Source organism: Coccinella septempunctata, chromosome 7 (genome assembly GCF_907165205.1).
Source record: "Coccinella septempunctata chromosome 7, icCocSept1.1, whole genome shotgun sequence".
NCBI lineage: Eukaryota > Metazoa > Arthropoda > Insecta > Coleoptera > Coccinellidae > Coccinella > Coccinella septempunctata.
The window spans coordinates 28,944,573-28,962,335 of NC_058195.1; the positions used below are offsets into that span (position 1 = coordinate 28,944,573).

Here is a 17,763-nt window from a genome sequence, read left to right on the forward strand (position 1 = left end):
AATCAGTGTGTATTATGTATAAAAATGGACAAATTCTGCGCTTTTCTTCAGTAAGTTCGAATCATTGTACAACATAATTTGGTGAAAATAGAGAAATTTAAGATAATTAAACAGGGCTACCGAATTTCCTTCGAGGGCGAAGTTGAATTTGTAGAATTATGAAATTTTTTTTCGACTGAGTTGAAATCCACATGATATACAGAGGGTGTCCGGTGTCCCTCAAGTTACTGTACATACTTTTACCCTCGCTTTAACCATTAGGAGGAATTTATTCAAACTATGCACTTAATTGACATATGTTGAAATCTAGAATATGAGATATTATTTGTTCTCCTACTCCAGGGGTGAACTTATTATTCCTCATTTAACGATTATTCCTCATTTAACGAGTTCAGGATGAAAATTTCACTTTTACATTCCAAAAAAAGCATAAACATTTTGATAATTAATTAGATATACCCCGGGTTTCATAAAGCGGGATCAGGGAATCAACGCTTGATTGACAAATGGACGTCAATTTGTTTTCAATCGATAATTCAGTCATGAGCATTCAGAATATCATTCTCACATCAAGTTATGACGTTCATACGTCCATTCAATTATTCTCAATTGCTACTTCTTAAGTATATTCAGAAATGAAAAGGTTTCAGTGATTTCTTTTTAGAAATCGAGTGACTGTCAAATCGTTGATCGGACAATCAAAGTTTTATGAAACCCGCTGATAATATTTCATATTAACCCTTAGTAACCTCAATCTCTATTTTTTTCTTTGAACGTCTAATAGGTCATAGGGGTGAATCACCGCTATGGCAGTATATGAAAAGGAATTATGAAAGGAAGAATTTCTCATTTCCACTGGTAACATATTTCACGCAGAGGTGATAATATCCACTGTCTTGCAATATCTATGTCTCAATACTCAACAATCGGACCATATATGAAGATTGGTACTCTGGAAATGTGATCCTTTAATGAAACTAATGTAAATATGAAATTAACAGGTTCGAAGACAGATATGAATCCAAATCCTCCCTCAAACATCACGTCCATAACTCCGAATAGGAAAGCGGGTCATCTCACAGTCAATCACAATTCTGCGAACGAGCGTTGTCCGGTTTGTGATCGTTCTTTTGGACCTAAAGCATTCGATCGCCACGTTGAATTCTGCAAAGAACAGAAGAACAGAGTTCAGGTGCACAAATCTCCTGCCGTAGTTCAACAGGCCAAAGAGAGATTAGAAGCTAGGATCAATTACAGGGTACCACCACTGAGACAGGTAAGAATAATCGATGTTTTAGCACTGGTAAAACCATCGTTTTCTCAGTTCCTCGCTTCACTGAAACGATCCATGCGAATAAGAGCCAATTGCCTGTAATACCGTCAGTCAATGGAGTGTAAACAGATAAAGTTCATTAATACGACACTCGAGGTCAGAGGTCAGAGCGTCTAGTAACAAAGAGTTCCAAAGTCTTAACAGAACGCACTCGGCTCTCGGCACAAACTCTGTCTCTGGCTCTAGGTATAAAAGTTCGGTCGGCGTATTGAGTCGTTCTGGTACAGTATAGACATCATGGTGTCTATACTGTGGTTCTGCACAGAGACAGGTTGTCTCTGGCTCTGGATGCAGGGGGTCAACTTCAATTTCAAATGATTTTGTTTATGCAGAAGCGTCATCTATCGGCTTTCTTCCTTTTAACTAGAAACGAATAGATATCTTAAAATAGATTTTTTCACAAATATTCATTTCATAATGATAACCATAATAATAAATAATTTTTCTTGAGAAAGAAGGAAGGAATAAAACCAACATTAATGTGATGACTCCATACTTTTGACGTAAAAAATGATTTAGGGAAACCGTATGTGGTGTATAGCGATATACCAGTCAATTCTTCAATGGATCTTCTTCGTCTATACTTTATCTATGTGCCTGGCTGATAGCCATATACACATGAAAAATCCTCGGGTTTTAGAATTCTACTGTTGACAAAATCTTCACAATGGTCAATCAGTTGTCTTCCAGTTTGTACAGTTTTTTTTTATTATTATTTTTTTCACTTAATAATATTCTAATATAACGAATATTTCACGAAGGAGTCCCCAAACAAGAGCAACACTTGGGCAAGACACCCTAGTTTCCACCTTTCCCATATTTTCTGCCTATAGGACGGCCAAAAGTCTACTTTAAGATTTAAGAAGGAAGGCTCATTGGAGCCTTGCTTAGCCAGAAGATCTGCCCTGTCATTACCCTCTATATCATGAAAATTTCTAATGGCATGCAGGCAGGAATTGAATTCTGAAAAAAGTACCACCCATAGCAGGATTCGAACCTACTACCCCCTGATTACCGGTCAGGTACTCTCCCAACCGAGCTACCCAGGCTGACGTGAGGATCCATCTGCATTGTCTGGAAACCACTATCCTCAGAATTCACTTCCGAACTGTGGCGTTCGTGATGTTTTAGTAATTTTTAGCATTTCTGAACATCCTTCCTATATATATGTATATATATATATTTTTTTTAATTATATTTGTGCTTTTCGGTTGCTCGGAAGGTCGCCGGGGTCTCGAATCCAAGTGACATGGAATAAAATTTATATTGTATTTTCGAGGAAAATTATTCAGTCGTTTTTTCGTGTTCCGTGCATCACATTTATGGTTTCTTCACAGAACTTCTAAACAACCATGTGTTCTCTGATAGTTTCGAAGTTTTATATCACCTCTTTAGGCAGTCGCAATTTTCAAAATACATAAAAATAGTTGAGGCTATGGAGAGTAGAGAGTACTCGATCGCGGTACTAAAAATGTGTATCTAAAAACGGGGATAATAGGAATCGCTCCGATCAGCTAGGTGAATCAAGGGGCGAATTTTGGCGTGAAACGAACCACCTTCAATTTATTTTAAGTAATCTGTCACTACAGTTGCAAATATTCTATCTAATCTTTGCACACTTATTTTAGAACTAATTTTCAAATATATTCAAATTTTGGAGGACATCCTTTTCACTCCATAATTTTAATCTATAATAAACCAAAATTCTTGCAAAGTAAGTAAATGGATACATACCTATGAAATTATCGAAAATACGTCAGTACAAGATTTTAGATGTCTTCGGTCAGTACAAGAAGATATAGAAATATCTATATCTTCTTGGGCCAGTACTATATCTATTGATTAACATCAACACTTCATCTTGTGATACTGATATTACTTGAAAAAAATCTGTTCTCCCATGAGAAAATATCAGTCTTCAATTCTTGGAGATGTGGCTTGGGACAGTTGCTTAAAAAAAATTTAATATGATTTTCGAGTAAGGTTTTTTGCAAACTTACATGCAATAAATATCATAATTCATATTATAAAGTAGGTATGTATATAGTATTGATAGTTGGGTATCAGCTTTATTCATTCATCATAATGAGGAAATTAATAAACTCCCAAAGAAATCACAGTTAACAAAATAATACCTATACATGTTTTCCATTATTTATCTCACGATATTATTATGGTTGTGAAGATTGAAAGACGAAGACTGCCTTCAGCAAGGTGTCGCTAGCGACTGAGACAAAAAAACGCCTGAGCTGTAGTTTTTGATTGTCCATACAGAAAACTGAACTTACTGAACGACATGTTGAATAAATGAGTGCTCTACACCCTTTCTCGAAACTTATACATTTTCACACAGCAATAATCGTTTATAAATACAACATATTCGTAAGTCGTAGGAAAGTATTCAAATGAGGGCTACCGCGTGTGAATTCGCCGCTAGATGTGCTAGTGTAGCGTGAGGTCCAAATCATAGACTCAACTATATGATTAATATTAAGTTTATGGTATCCATATATCTATAATACTTTTATTGATATTACGTGTTTAATGCTATAAAAGAAGTGAAGCCAAATCATTGTCAGAAAGGGACTTACACACATGACGAACGAGATATTGATTAGTAACCAAATATTTATATATTCAATTTCTCCAATATTATGATCTGTGAAATGACAAGTTCCCGTCATCGTAGATAAACAAATATTGCATTAGTTTGTCTATGTTCAGGACCTCACTCTACAAAGGCGCCAACTGGTGAGCAAAAAAACGGTAGCCCCCATTATTTTCAAATATCAATTGACAATGCTCTGTCAAATTTTAAACAGCGCTACCTCCAGTGGGAAAAACGAAACTGATCCCATATCCCCTCGAAATTAAAAACAAAATCGAATCAGGGAATTCACCAGAGTTTTAGACATCTTTTGCGAAGCTTAGCGTTTTCAATGCTGATATAAGTGACAAGCTACGAATCGACTGACGTAGCTCGTCATTTAGCATTGAAAACGCTCAGCTTCGCTCAACTTCGCTCAACTTCGCATTCGGTGGCCGGTCACCCTAACTCTAATACTACTGAAAGACTTGTAAAGACATTACACTGGAGCTTCATTTTCTTTCTGATTAGTTAAGGACATTTATTGCGAACGAAAAGAAATTGATAAAGGTATTTTTTCATTCATATCACTTTTTACTAAGGCCCAAAAAATTTTTGGTTGGCCTTCTTTTATATCAGAGTATCTGATTGATGTGTCAATTATTTCTTTATTTTTTGCAGTCAAAACGATCGCTGGTCCGCGATAAGTACTCCCCCTCAAGCCAAACGAGTTTGTTGCTTCGGTCAAATTCGATTGTTTCGGGTAAAAGCACAACATCGTTATCTTCATCTGTGACGGCTATGTTACCAAATAGAAGACCAACAATTAAAAACAACGAGAAAAATATCGAACGAAATAATAAGAAAGAGGTAACGAGCAAGACTAGGTTAGACAAAACAATAGGAGACTGTGGAGATTCTAAAGAATTGACCAAGAACGAAAACAACACCAGCAAAAAGTGAGTAAAAAGTGATTAATTTCCTATTTCATATCAATAATAGAATTACATTGAGATTTTGATTGTTAACCCTTAATTAGAAAATTAAAATAACTTTTTCCGTCTTGTCGAAATTCCAACTGAAATAATGACAGGTCTAAGTTAAAATATTTCACATGTGATCGCCTATTCTTAGGGGTCTCCAGACAATTCGACTCAACGTTTAGCCTACTTTCTTCAAAACATAAAACTAACTAGCACTGATCTCGTTTTCTTTCCGAACATTTGGTATTAAAACAGGGAGAACAACCACTGTCAATACAAATAAAAATTCTTAAGGACACGCATAAACTTTAACCATCAAATCCGAAACGGAAATAATACTGAACTACAATTAACAGGTGTTCAAATGGGCATTATTCGTGTTGAACACTACATATTACAGTAATCTGTGTTGAAAACTGAGAACTGAGACTTGGTAGATCACGATCAAACAATATGGATTATGTATGAGTTTTAGCAAAGGTAAGTGTAATGGGGTACCATATACAATTCGGCGTAAGGTACAAGAGTTTAGGGAAAAACCTCAGTAAAAAAACCCTGCCTTCCCGTGAGTAGTGATGACAAATTTGTTTACCGAAAAAGCTTTTAATACTAAAGGGCTTCTTTTTCATTGACATAAAATTGCTATATTCTCTTCCTATCTCGAAATTATGTCTGAAACAAAAAACCAGAGCAGAAAACGAGAAATAAAAAGTAAATAATACTGCCTTCATTAAACTGATTAGAAGAATTGATGATAACTAAGGAAAAATAATTAGTCATAGGCAATTACTTGGTGTCCACTTTCACTGTGAAGAACATCATCGTCAAAAATTGATTTTGGTGAAGGATCACTCCCGTCGCGTCGTCAGAACTCCCTTCAAAATTGAAATTAATAATATTCCAAATCTTGGTTTTGACCGGGAGGGCCTTTCGACCAGGTTCGGTCCTCCAAGTGATGATTCTTCTGTTCTTCATTTGACTCTTATATTGAGGAATCATCTCCCATAGATATATCAGTTGTTATTCATTAGAAAATCGGAAAAAAACGAGAAATATGTACCATACTAAGAGATGGCGCTAGATACAAAGGATAGTTTATCTATATTATTAAGTTAATCTATGCCATATCAATACACTTATATCGGCCAAACAGGCAGATATGTACCAATACATTTGGGAGAGCGTGAAAGGGATTGCCGCTAAAAGGCAAGCGTCCACAGTTACGCATCGTAAGCAACGCACGGATCTTATTAAAATAATCAAGCGATGAATCCGGGCAGTACGATACGTATCAGTGGACTTATATGAGTTCCTATACAAAGCATTCTAAAATACTTTCGATGATGTGTGTGAAGTTGGCCCAGCACTTTTTTTTCAACTTCGCGATTTCCCGGAAAATCCGACGAATTTTCGAGAAAATATTTACGGCACAAGTCAGCACAAGTTTTTCCACTAATTTTTGAGAAGAAAAATCAAAAGTGCTGGGCTAACATTTTTCTTCATTTTCGATTTTCCGGGAGATAAGAGGGACTTCCGCAAAAATTCGAACGGCACCACACTGTACATGCGTAGCACAACCTGTTTTAGTCATCAAAACTCATTTTTTCGATAAGTGCTGGGCTAGCCCATTCTATACATTTTGTGAAATATTTTGAGAACCGTGTGGAATAAAACAAAAATTTCAACGGCACAAATCAGCACAAACCTAGCACAATTCAGCACAATTTTTTTTTTTCGAAAATCGAAAAGTGCTCGGCCAACTTCACACACATCTTTCGATGCGATCCGTGCGTTGCGTGCGATGCGGAACTGGGGACGTTACCTTAATGAAACAGAGTGTACCGGACTGTCCAAATACAAATTTGAGACGGATAAATTGGATTTTGGTAATGCGAAAATAATTAGATCCGTGAGCAATCTGCTCAAAAGTTTGATCAACGGAACAATCGCGATAAATTTTCATTTAAATAATTTTAACAATATCCTAATTCCAAAAGATGAATCCTATTTAATTGCGATGTCCTTCAAATATTATTCCACGAAACACTGAAGAGAAGAAACAGACTAATTAGTTTATATGTTCAATTGAACATATAAACAAGATTGGTTGATTTTTACTTTGCGTTTTTGCACAAATCCCAACACGGCTTGGTGTTGTATGTGAGAGAATAACTTATTTCTTCTTATTATTATTGATGACATTTCAATTGTCACACCTATTTATTGTAGTTCGCTATTGTTTCCTCTATCCCGTTTCCATTTTGGTTGTTAATAAAAGCTTCTGGAAGTTTATGCATGTTTTCTACAATTTTTATTTATATTGACAGTAGCACAATAGTTGTCCTCCCTATTTTAATACCGAATATTCGAAAAATAAACACGATCAGTGCTAATTAGTTCTGAGTTTTCGAGAAAGAAGGCTAAAAATTGAGCCGAATTGTCTGAAGACTCCTAAGAATAGACGATCAAATGCCCTGTATCCGGATGATAAACGAGCGTTTCACATTGATATAGGTTCCTAAAGTGTGCGCCGTAGAGGGTAAACAGGGGCACTATGGGGACATCGGGTTTGTCATTTTCTGGTAACTTATATTAAGTTTTTGCTAGTAAAAAACGAACAATTCAAATCGCGCGAGATACATTCCTAGGTACCTTATTTCAATTAGCTAGGGCGCCAAGACAAAATAAAAAGCCTGAATAATGTTGGCCTGAAGAAGTCGGAAAAACCTACGCGGTGCCTGTTGGTGAGCCTTATTCTATTTAACCTATTACCTTTTCAATTATGTTTTAAATACGAAATACTGTAATGCCTGCGATATTACCAATCGGCACCCATGTTGTTTCCATATTATGTTGTTATTACTCATAATATGCAAATTTTGAACAGCAGCCCTAATAGTTTGAAATAGCATGTTTCCCTCTAAAGTGTTGGCCCATAACTTGATTATCACTAATACCACATATCCATATATACCATACATTTCCGTTGCCCGAAAGTGTTCAATTTTCCTATTCAATTTACCAGAAGTTGAAAAACTTGCTTCATCGAAGCAAAAAGTCATCGAAAAAACTCTCTTATTAACAAGCGCCAGATCGTATGGAGCTTTTGGGCGCTTGTTATATTATACGCATTTTAGATTTCGAAATAGTTATTTTCCTATCAAGTGCGGAAAGTGATACTTGCCCTCACGAAACTGCCGTTGCCCGAACGATGCGAAGCAGAGTTCGGGTAAGCAGTTGAGTGCGGGCAAGACACTTTCCGCAAGGGTTAGGAACAATATTTTTTCTACAAGCGCTTGAAATATATAAATATATCCATTTCACAAAACAGATCAAATTTGATTTGATTAATTCATGTATAATGACAGAGGTAATTCTGCATGTCGTTACCATGGGTTACTCATCGTTGGCGTTTGGTGCATAGAGGCATGATAGAATTTAATTTACTCTATAATATTTGCGTGCGGGAAAGTGACTCTTTGCAACTTGAAATGCGTGCAGGAAAAAGGTTGAACGCGCACGCTAGTAGAAAAAAAATTTTCTACAAAAATGCGTGCGGGAAAAAGGTCGAACGCGCACGCTTGTAGAATAAATATTGTTCCTAACTCTTGCGGAAAGTGTCTTGCCCGCACTCAACTTCTTACCCGATCTGCTTTGCATCGTTCGGGCAACGGCAGTTGCGGGCAAGTATCACTTTCCGCACTTGATAGGAAAATAACTATTTTCGGAAAAAAATTATTATTATTGCATATGTGTGTGTGATATCGGCCGCATCATTTCAATATTTTAATTCGTTTAATTCATATATACGATATATCTCGGTATATATTTGAGGTATTAAAATCCCAGTTTTTTCCAGTAATTTCTAAGACTTATATTTTACTTTTATCTGATCAGATGGAGAAAGGATAGTCCGTTCTTTTGACCCTTCCTCATCTTATCGCTACTTAGGTTAATTGTGGATCTACTCGCTTTTTATGTAATTGATTAATCCAAATGATCAGACCATAAGACATTTGCTTTTTGAGCTTGTCATACCTTGAAGTTTCCCAATTCACAAGGATGGCTCATTTCGACGATTTGTCTGCCATCCCCTTCATGTTTGACGATACCGGGCTTACACTATTGTAACACTATGATTGGTTCTTCGCCATGATAATAGACAATTGTAGTCGAGTCAGGCTAACACTCCAACACGCAGTTCACGAAAATTTCCGCAGGACGCGGGCCCGATAACGTCAGCAAAATTGTCCATTCCATGTACGGAATGGGCTATCCTGTTGGTTATGGAGGCCATACTGTTGCCTTTTTGTGATCCAAAGTGTTAGTCTATAATCCTTGGAAGTTTCCAATCGATTTGTGGAAGGATGTGCAGGAGCCATTTTTGACCACGAGATCGAAGCGTTGATGAAGTTGTTGAAATTTACCTGAGCCGGAAATAAGTTGATATTTGCTCCACAGAGGTCGCCCCATGCTATAAAGTACTTTGAAAACGTATACAAATAGATATATAAAGCTGCAAACTCTATATACCTGCAATCCTTGTCTGGGGGAGCTGAGAACGTCAGTGATCAATTAGTGAGACTTCTTTTGCTGAAACCCTTAATTAAACATCGCATCCGTTACAACCTACAACGAATGCAATTTTTGAACAGCTTCTTTACTTAACAAGGGGCTTACTATACAAAAACGTAAAATTCCATGTATACAGAAAATTTGTCTCGTAGGTATACTCTATTCACGTTTATAAAAGCAGACCCTTGAAATTTGACACATTCCCCACTGTAGCACGAAAAAATGTGAGCAAAGATTATAGAGTATACTCTATATATATATATATATATATATATATATATATATATATATATATATATATATATATATATACTCTAGGTATATTTTTTGAATCTGAGGTTATGAAGCTTCTCAGAATATTTTTAGGTATTAAATCAGCGCTACGTTGTCCGTTTTACGTAAAAGTCTCAATAATCACGCATTTTATCACAATTCACAATGTGAACTTATGTACTTTGGGAAATATGTGATGAACATAATAAATAACATTTATATAAACTGATTGAAGAAATTCCTTATCTAAATTTTTGTATTGAAAGTACAAGAAATCAGTGTTTAAGTATATTTATTTATGCTGATAAAGAATATTAAATTATTGTCACATAGGTAACATGCAGAAGTTTGAGAAGAGAATGTTGGTTATCGTCTTGGACTAATAGTTAAGACGTTACATCAATTTCATCTAGGAACACAAATATGATACTTTCATCCAAACATTATTTGAACTGTACAAATTTTCGCAAGAAAGTCATTCTGGTTCCAATTACACGCTTTAGTTCACATAAAATTTTGCGTTCCTTCTTTACCTGCAGTACAACTCCAGTAGTTCGGCCAGTCGCTAGTCTGGCTAAGATTCGGGCATTTTGAAATTTTTACTTCTCAAATCCGGGCGCGAAAAAATTCATATGCAAAACATTATAATTTTCTTGTCTGAACAAGTGGTTCACCTGCGGAATCTGTCTTTCTGCATTTGGCTTCACTCACCCACTTTTACTTACACTCGTTGAAGAGCCTAAAATATACCTCGATGCAGGAAAGAGTATGTAATTACAAGTCAGCATTTTTTGTGTGCCTGTTTTGATTGATAATTCTCATTTTTGATCATTTTCAAGTTGATTTATTTCATAAATTCAAATCACTTCAATAATCCAGACGCCTCGATAATCCGGGCATGTCCCGGAATTATATCTGCCCGGACTCCTGAAGTTATACTAACTGTATTTATATAACCAATTGATTTTGAAATTTGAAGTGTTGTCCGTCCCCCTTTATATTCCAAATTATCTTTCGCATATTTGCAAGTAGTATGTCAATACAGAGGAGTGTTCATTTTTAAAGATATAATTTCAAATTTGGTGTTGCTGACCTTTTATAACACAAAATCCTCAACTTCCACCATATTCTTGGGTAGGAAATTCCCTGTCATTCTCTTCACTCAGTATTTTCTTGACAGTGCAGACATGTAGCTAAAATATAAGTCGTGCAGATTCAGATGAAGCATTATTTTGGATACAGTAATTTGTGGATCGTATTCCTTCAATCTAATATGGAAACACTGGTCGTGGGATCGAAATATTTCAATAAGAACATCTAGTACGAGATCCCGCTGTACACGTAAAAATAGGTCAAAATATTACCAACTTACACCTGGCTACGACGTAGTTGCGGCCGAGTGCGCAACAGTAGCTATGGATATTAGGGTTCTTTACATGCATTGTTATATACAGCGATGTATACTTTTTTCAGAATTCAATTCCTGTCTGCACGCCGTTAAAATTTCCATTATATTATATTTTCAGACATTAAACTATCATCCTAATGCATTGTTATGATGTGGATGATATTTTATTTCAAAACGAAGTGAACGAAATTTTTCTTGGAGTGTTGATTAACATTAACTCAATTAAAATTACTTGCGGCCACTTTTGACAGGCTGCGGTGTTATCAGTGTATGACGTACACGGATGTTTGTGATATCAATTATAGCTAATTTTTTTTCGAATATGATGATATATGGCTGCCTGTGAAAAAATAGCCGCAAATAAGGTCAGCCATCTATTAAAAACCGAGATAAAGTAAAAGAGAGTTAGCGCGCAACGCCACTTGTTAAGGCGGCTATAGACGGCATGGCAAGCCTTGGTAAACGTCCGAACGAAGTGAACGAAATTTTTCTTGGAATATTGGTTAACATCAATTTAATTAAAATTACTTGTGGCCACTTTTGACAGGTTGCGGTGTTATCAGTGTATTCTCCTATCCATAAACGTATAGTCCATTCAAGAATGATTGACATCCCAGTAGGTCTTGAAAGTCCAGGCGCAGCTTAATATTTGGTCACAAAAGATTTCTAAAAATTTCAGTCACATAACTGGAATATATTAATATAACCTAGAAAAGTATATGAAAATAAGAAATATTCAATTTTGCAGCATATTTATCATCATTCAAAATTGACTCAACCATGTTTTCAATTCATACGATTAAGTTAAGAACATAAACAGCTGTACAAAATTCAAATAACCGTCGGTTAGTTCATAGATTCACATATAATAACTCTATAGATCAATGTTTATTCACAATACCAACCTGAATTCCGCAACACAAAATCTGAACTTATGGGCTATTACCAACTTAAAATCGATTTTCCACAGCCACCCTAGATGTCAATCATTCTTGAATGGACTATATGTAAAAATGTGTGTTTGACTCACTACGTAATGAACCTAGTTGGCAACTTGGTTGTCAACACGACGTGTTGACAACCAAGTTGAACGTCTATGGGCCGGTTGGTGGTTGATATTCCTTCAACCTCGTATGGTTTACAACCGCGTTGACAATATAGTTGTCAACCATAGACATAGAGACATGGACTGAGCATGTCAGCATGAAATTGGCTTTTTTATAGAAAGAGGGAAATGATCGTCGGGCATTCACCTGTCTTTTTTTGATCACATAGAGGTGAGTGTGGACCAATCAAAATTCTAGAAAAAGGCAACTACATGCCCGATGTTCAGTTTTTCTCTATCACTTTTTTTGACCGTATTTCATGCATAGATAGAAAGGGAAGGCACAGTCCATGTCTATGTTGTCAACTAAGTTGCTCGTCTGTGGGCCGCTTTAGACTAATCTATTCACTTTTCGAGCGACGTTCGCAACTTTATTTATTGTTGCTTTCTCAAGTTCTACAAAAACATACAAATAACAGCTCGTAATGTAATAATATAATACAAAATAAAACAAGGGTTTTGACCTCCAATTCAATGATGTTATAGTTCACTGATTGTACAAACAAAATACATACAGCAAACAGCGACTCACTCCTCTTCATCGTCAAATCCATAATAGATGACAGACATATGAATTATTTATTATTTATATTAATTATTGACGCGTGTGCAAACTGAGGAGGAATGCGCCCTGCCACCCTTTCAATAAAACCGAAAAAAAAAGGAACACAGAGCGTCAAAACATAATTTCAAGTGTACCTACCTTCCTCCAAATAAAAAAAATAATCCATGGCCGACGACTTATTAAAGTGAATGGAGTATAGTTGCGAAGTTCTGTTTTCTGTCCTGATTTGTTTTCTGTAGGCTGATGTTGACAGACATTTTATATCGGTACTTTATAACTTACCGTCACGTTTCTTGAATAAATCTATGACTAAAAGATTTATATAGACAGCTCTGAGCACTCTCGATTATATTATCGAGTATAGAACAAAACAATGATATTTTTCTGTTGCTATAAAATCAATTGAAATGTTGTTGATGACTCGACATCAAAGAAATCATTTTTGCTAAATATCAAAATGGTGATTAAAGTTATAGAGCATAACATTTCCTAAAAATTATTTTCAATGCAATGTTTTCTACATTCAAACGATTTTGAGATATATGGCGATAAGTGCGAGGGGTTTTTATTTATTTATTTTTATTTATTTATTGAGAAAAGGGATACAAACAGGTTACACCCAAAATAGCATCCACAAATAGATAGAATACAAAAAACTTATAAGTGTCTACAAAAGTACCCACGGTTATCAGGGAAACCAACAATGTACATTCCATGTTTAGCGATACATGGCGAAGCGATAATTCACTGGTTGGATGATTGTACATCGCCCTCTAGCTCGAAACGGTAAGGAGTCTGTAAAATTGCTTTGCACAAAAGTTATTTAGAATTTTATGTTTTATTATATACAAATTTCATAATGAATACAAAAACGAAATCATCATTTTAAAACTGTCAGATTAAGAAATCCTTCCCCTGATAAGTGTCAGAATAATGAGTCAATACGTCTGCAACACCGAGATTAACCATCTGTATGAAAATCTGACCCGCTCGACTATGTACTAGTAACGATTTTTGTGTGCATTTTTAAAGGAACGCTGTGACCTTACGTCACTTCCGTCTCTTAAAAAGTAGCTTATTTCGGTTTCAATTAACATATCCTCTGAAAATTCGTCAGACTCGATTTTTTTTCAGAATTTTCAACCCTTCTGTAGGGCCAGCCCCACCACGCAAACTGTATTTACATGATTTTATAATCAGAGATATGTAGCGCATATGAGTATTTTATCTGACACTCTCTAATATGTGCACATGACGATTTTTTTTTACATCTTAAAACCCGCAGACACTTCCCCAACCGCTGAAAGTGTATACATCAGAGAACCTTTTTCTCTTTCTACCATCTAATCTTCAAAATCCACGACGAACATCTGCACTTAGTTTGGTATACTCTGCGGCCGAGTATTGTGCACCGGCATGGATGAATAGCACGCATACCAAGAAAGTGGACACTTAGCTTAATGCAACAATGAGAACGATTAGTGGCTACATCAGAACTACTCTATATTACTGGCTCCCAACACTTAGCCACATACCTCCACTTGCCCTAAAAAGACAAGACCCCCTGATAAAAGATTATAAGAAAATAATTCCTATTGATGAGGATATCTCGGATCTAGCAAAAAACCGGCTTCGATCTAGAAAGCCGTCAATCTTATCAGCACAACAACTGGCAGTCAATATCTTCATTATTAATTCCGATTGGCAGACACTCTAGACTGAAAATGCCCCACCTGATGTACGAAATCTCATTGGCCCAGTCGTGGCACCCAATGGCTTCGACCAACCACGAAAATTTAACACCTCGATTTTCCGACTTTAAAATTAAAATATGGAAAATCGCTCGGACGCGTCAATTTCTGATTCGAGAGGGAACAACTTCTCCGCTCTCTGCTTTCTCGTAACTGCAACCCCTTGATTTTGCATAGCGATGAGGGTTGTTGCGATACGTCATGTTGAAGATCTTATCGAGTACTGAAATTTCGTTTCCAAATTTCCATCGATAAACGAAATGACAGGTAAAAGTATGGAAGTGTACTTACTTTCGCGATTTGTTTATTAAATGCTGGAAATGGGCACCATCCACTTTCATGCAGTAATATAGATTTAATGGAAACGTTCACTTTACATTATTCAAGATTTCTGGGGGTAATTTAACGGCATTCATAAATGATCCGAGTTCGCAAATCATACAGTGACTCAGGCTGGGTAGCGTAAATCTTTATTCAGGGAGGATTTCAGGAGACCCCATAAAAAAATGTTCAGTGGAGTCAGATCAGGTGATCTGGGTGGCCACTCGATATGTACTCTTCTTCCTATCCAGATTTGAGGGAAATTTTCATCTAAGTACCGACGCACTGATTGAACGGAATTAGGTGGTGCGCCATCTTGTTGGAAAATGATCGTTTGGTGGTCTTTTGCATTCTCCAATAATTGCACAAGGGCTGGATGAATAGCGTTCTCGAATAGATCTAAATAAATTTGGCCAGTGAGATCACCGGGTATAAAAAAGGGCCGATTGTGTGATTTCCATAAATACCCGCCCAAACAATCAATTTTTGGGGGACCAATATCGACAGTTACGCCGGTTTACAATGCCGTTAGCCTAGTTGCACACACACCGATTTTGGACGGCCCGGAATAAAATCGGCCGATATTTTATCATTATCAGTTGCTAGCACACTAACCGGATATTTACCGTCCAAACGATCAGCCGACTAAAGTCGACTGAAATGGTCGGTAAGAAACATTGAACTCAAGAAAGAACTCCTTCTTGAGTTCAATGGTAAACAATCGGTGCTTGTACAAACGTGTACTTAGTCACGTACGCCACTAAATCCCGGTATTGGACGGTTTCTCACCGGCATATGTGCAAGGTCCCGTTCCCACACGTGGTTCACTATTGGAATTTGGACGACCTTAAGGTAAAATGAACACTCGCCTAAAAAACAGATTTCAGTTTTTATTCATTTCACTGATCACTCCACAGAACTGAAGTCGGCGACCGAGATCATTCTCATTCACTTCCTGAAACAATCGTATCTAACAAGGGTGGAATTTATGTTGTTTAAGGTTTATCATAATTGTTGTCGCTCGAAACACCAGATAAATCGGACCATTTCCTAGTACTAAAGGTCGGATAAATTGCTACATGACCTTAGACAGCCACGTCCCTCACTTCGACTATTTTATGCAACCTCTTTTTGTTTCCGACTGAACTAGTAGCGTCAAATTTGGTAACCAGTTGCAGCAAGCAGCGAAAACATTTTTTCCAGGATGTCATTCGTTAAATAAAGCCATTGTTGTTCGTTATTTCTAAAAAGTAATTTATCATTTCTATCCTTTCTTGCACAGAATACACCATTTTAATTCTACTACAAATTTACAATCGCTTTGACACACTTGTAACGTTCTCAAAAATTCGCGGCCGTTTTCAATAATCCTATCTATCCGTTGTTTTAGTTACTGAAGATAGAAAATGCATGTGATTTCGTTTCTATGATCTATCTGTAGATATATTTTAGAATGGTTCCCATTGGTTACTAATCGTCAGTAAGTGAAACGATGGATAGATAGGTTTATTGAAAATGGCCGTAAGGTAAATCAAAAACATGGTCCGGCTACTTTTCTGGACAAAAAATTGATATTTTATGGACAAAAATACTACTACTACTACTACTACTACTAAACAGTTTTGAAATGTGTCGGATACGAGAAATTAACTATAGGCCTATCAGTCTTGTTCTTATTGTCACGAAAATCTGCAAAAAGATAATTCACGAGTCGATCCTAAAATTACTACTCGCCACGGTATTATACCCGATAACCAATAACTAGCACGGTTTTCTTCCAGGCCGCTCCGTGATTACTAATCTTTTAACTTGTGTTAACGACTGGAGTTCAATGCTCGATGCTGGAACTCTCGTTGATGTTTTCTATATAGACTCCTAAAAGGCTTTTGATCGCGTATCCCACAAACTACTCCTTCTCAAGTTAGAGAGTCCTGTGGCGACCTCTTTTTGTGGCTACAAGCCTGTCTGTCGAACAAAGTCTTCCGAGTTCGTGTTGGTGACTCGGTATCATCTGCTAGGAGTGTTTCCAGTAAGTTCTGGGACCACTTCTTCTTACGCTATTCACGTCAGACCTACCTGCTTTGTTGAAATCACCTTCCTCCCTAATTGACGATGACGTTCAAATTTACGGCAATCCGTTATTGAGTTCAGCCCTGCAAGGATACTATATGGCGTTGGTCCAACACTTGGCTGCTTCCCCTCAATTTTGACAAATGCAAGGTCCTTCATATGGGAAAACATAATCCAAAACATTCCTACCATTTGTCCCACCACGTGATTGGATCAGTCACGCCACAGTCTGACCTAGGGGTCATTATAACTGAAGATCTGTCCTGGTCAGCGCATATAGCAGCTGTTTCCGACAAAGCCAAGAGAAAGATATTTCTTCTACAGAAACGGACGTTGTGACTCTCGTTCTTGCAGAATACTCTACACCATATATATTCGACCTATTCTGGAATATGCAGGTCCGTTGTGGGCACAGGTGCTGATCCGATATGTGAATCAGCTAGAGTCCATCCACCGAAGAGAGTTACCTTAATCTTACTGTAGAAGAAGGCCCACCTATGAGGAGATACTTTCTATAATGCGTCTCACTCCATTTGATACCCGTCGTCTTAGAGGCGACTTGATCACCACTTTACAGAGCCTGTACAACATGAACTTATCTTATCATTAGAGTCATTCGGGGCAACATTTTGTCTTTCAAGCCATTTTTTTTTCGCAAAAAAAAAATTAATAGTGAAAGTCGGAGTGCGTTCACATGCCCCGTATTGCGGGTATGTGTCCCCTGATGGTGGCTCTTCATATTTTTCTGAACAGATAGGACAATATTTATCGAGTCTTAACCAAGAAAATCAA

The 17,763-nt window shown here is 36.8% G+C and overlaps 1 protein-coding gene and 1 non-coding gene across 4 annotated transcripts in view; both read left to right on the plus strand.

Moving 5' to 3' along the window:
* The window catches only part of LOC123318046, an 84,525-nt gene that overhangs the window by 30,198 nt on the left and 36,564 nt on the right, over positions 1–17,763 (plus strand). For all 3 annotated transcript variants that reach the window (XM_044904730.1, XM_044904728.1, XM_044904729.1), the window contains 2 exons: positions 1,002–1,276; positions 4,602–4,879. In XM_044904730.1, the coding sequence (XP_044760665.1) occupies positions 1,002–1,276; positions 4,602–4,879 (553 nt within the window). The remainder of the gene's footprint in view (positions 1–1,001; positions 1,277–4,601; positions 4,880–17,763) is intronic.
* LOC123318104 lies at positions 9,439–9,558 on the plus strand. Its single transcript, XR_006538261.1, has one exon. It is a non-coding gene; the product is annotated as a U4atac minor spliceosomal RNA (small nuclear RNA).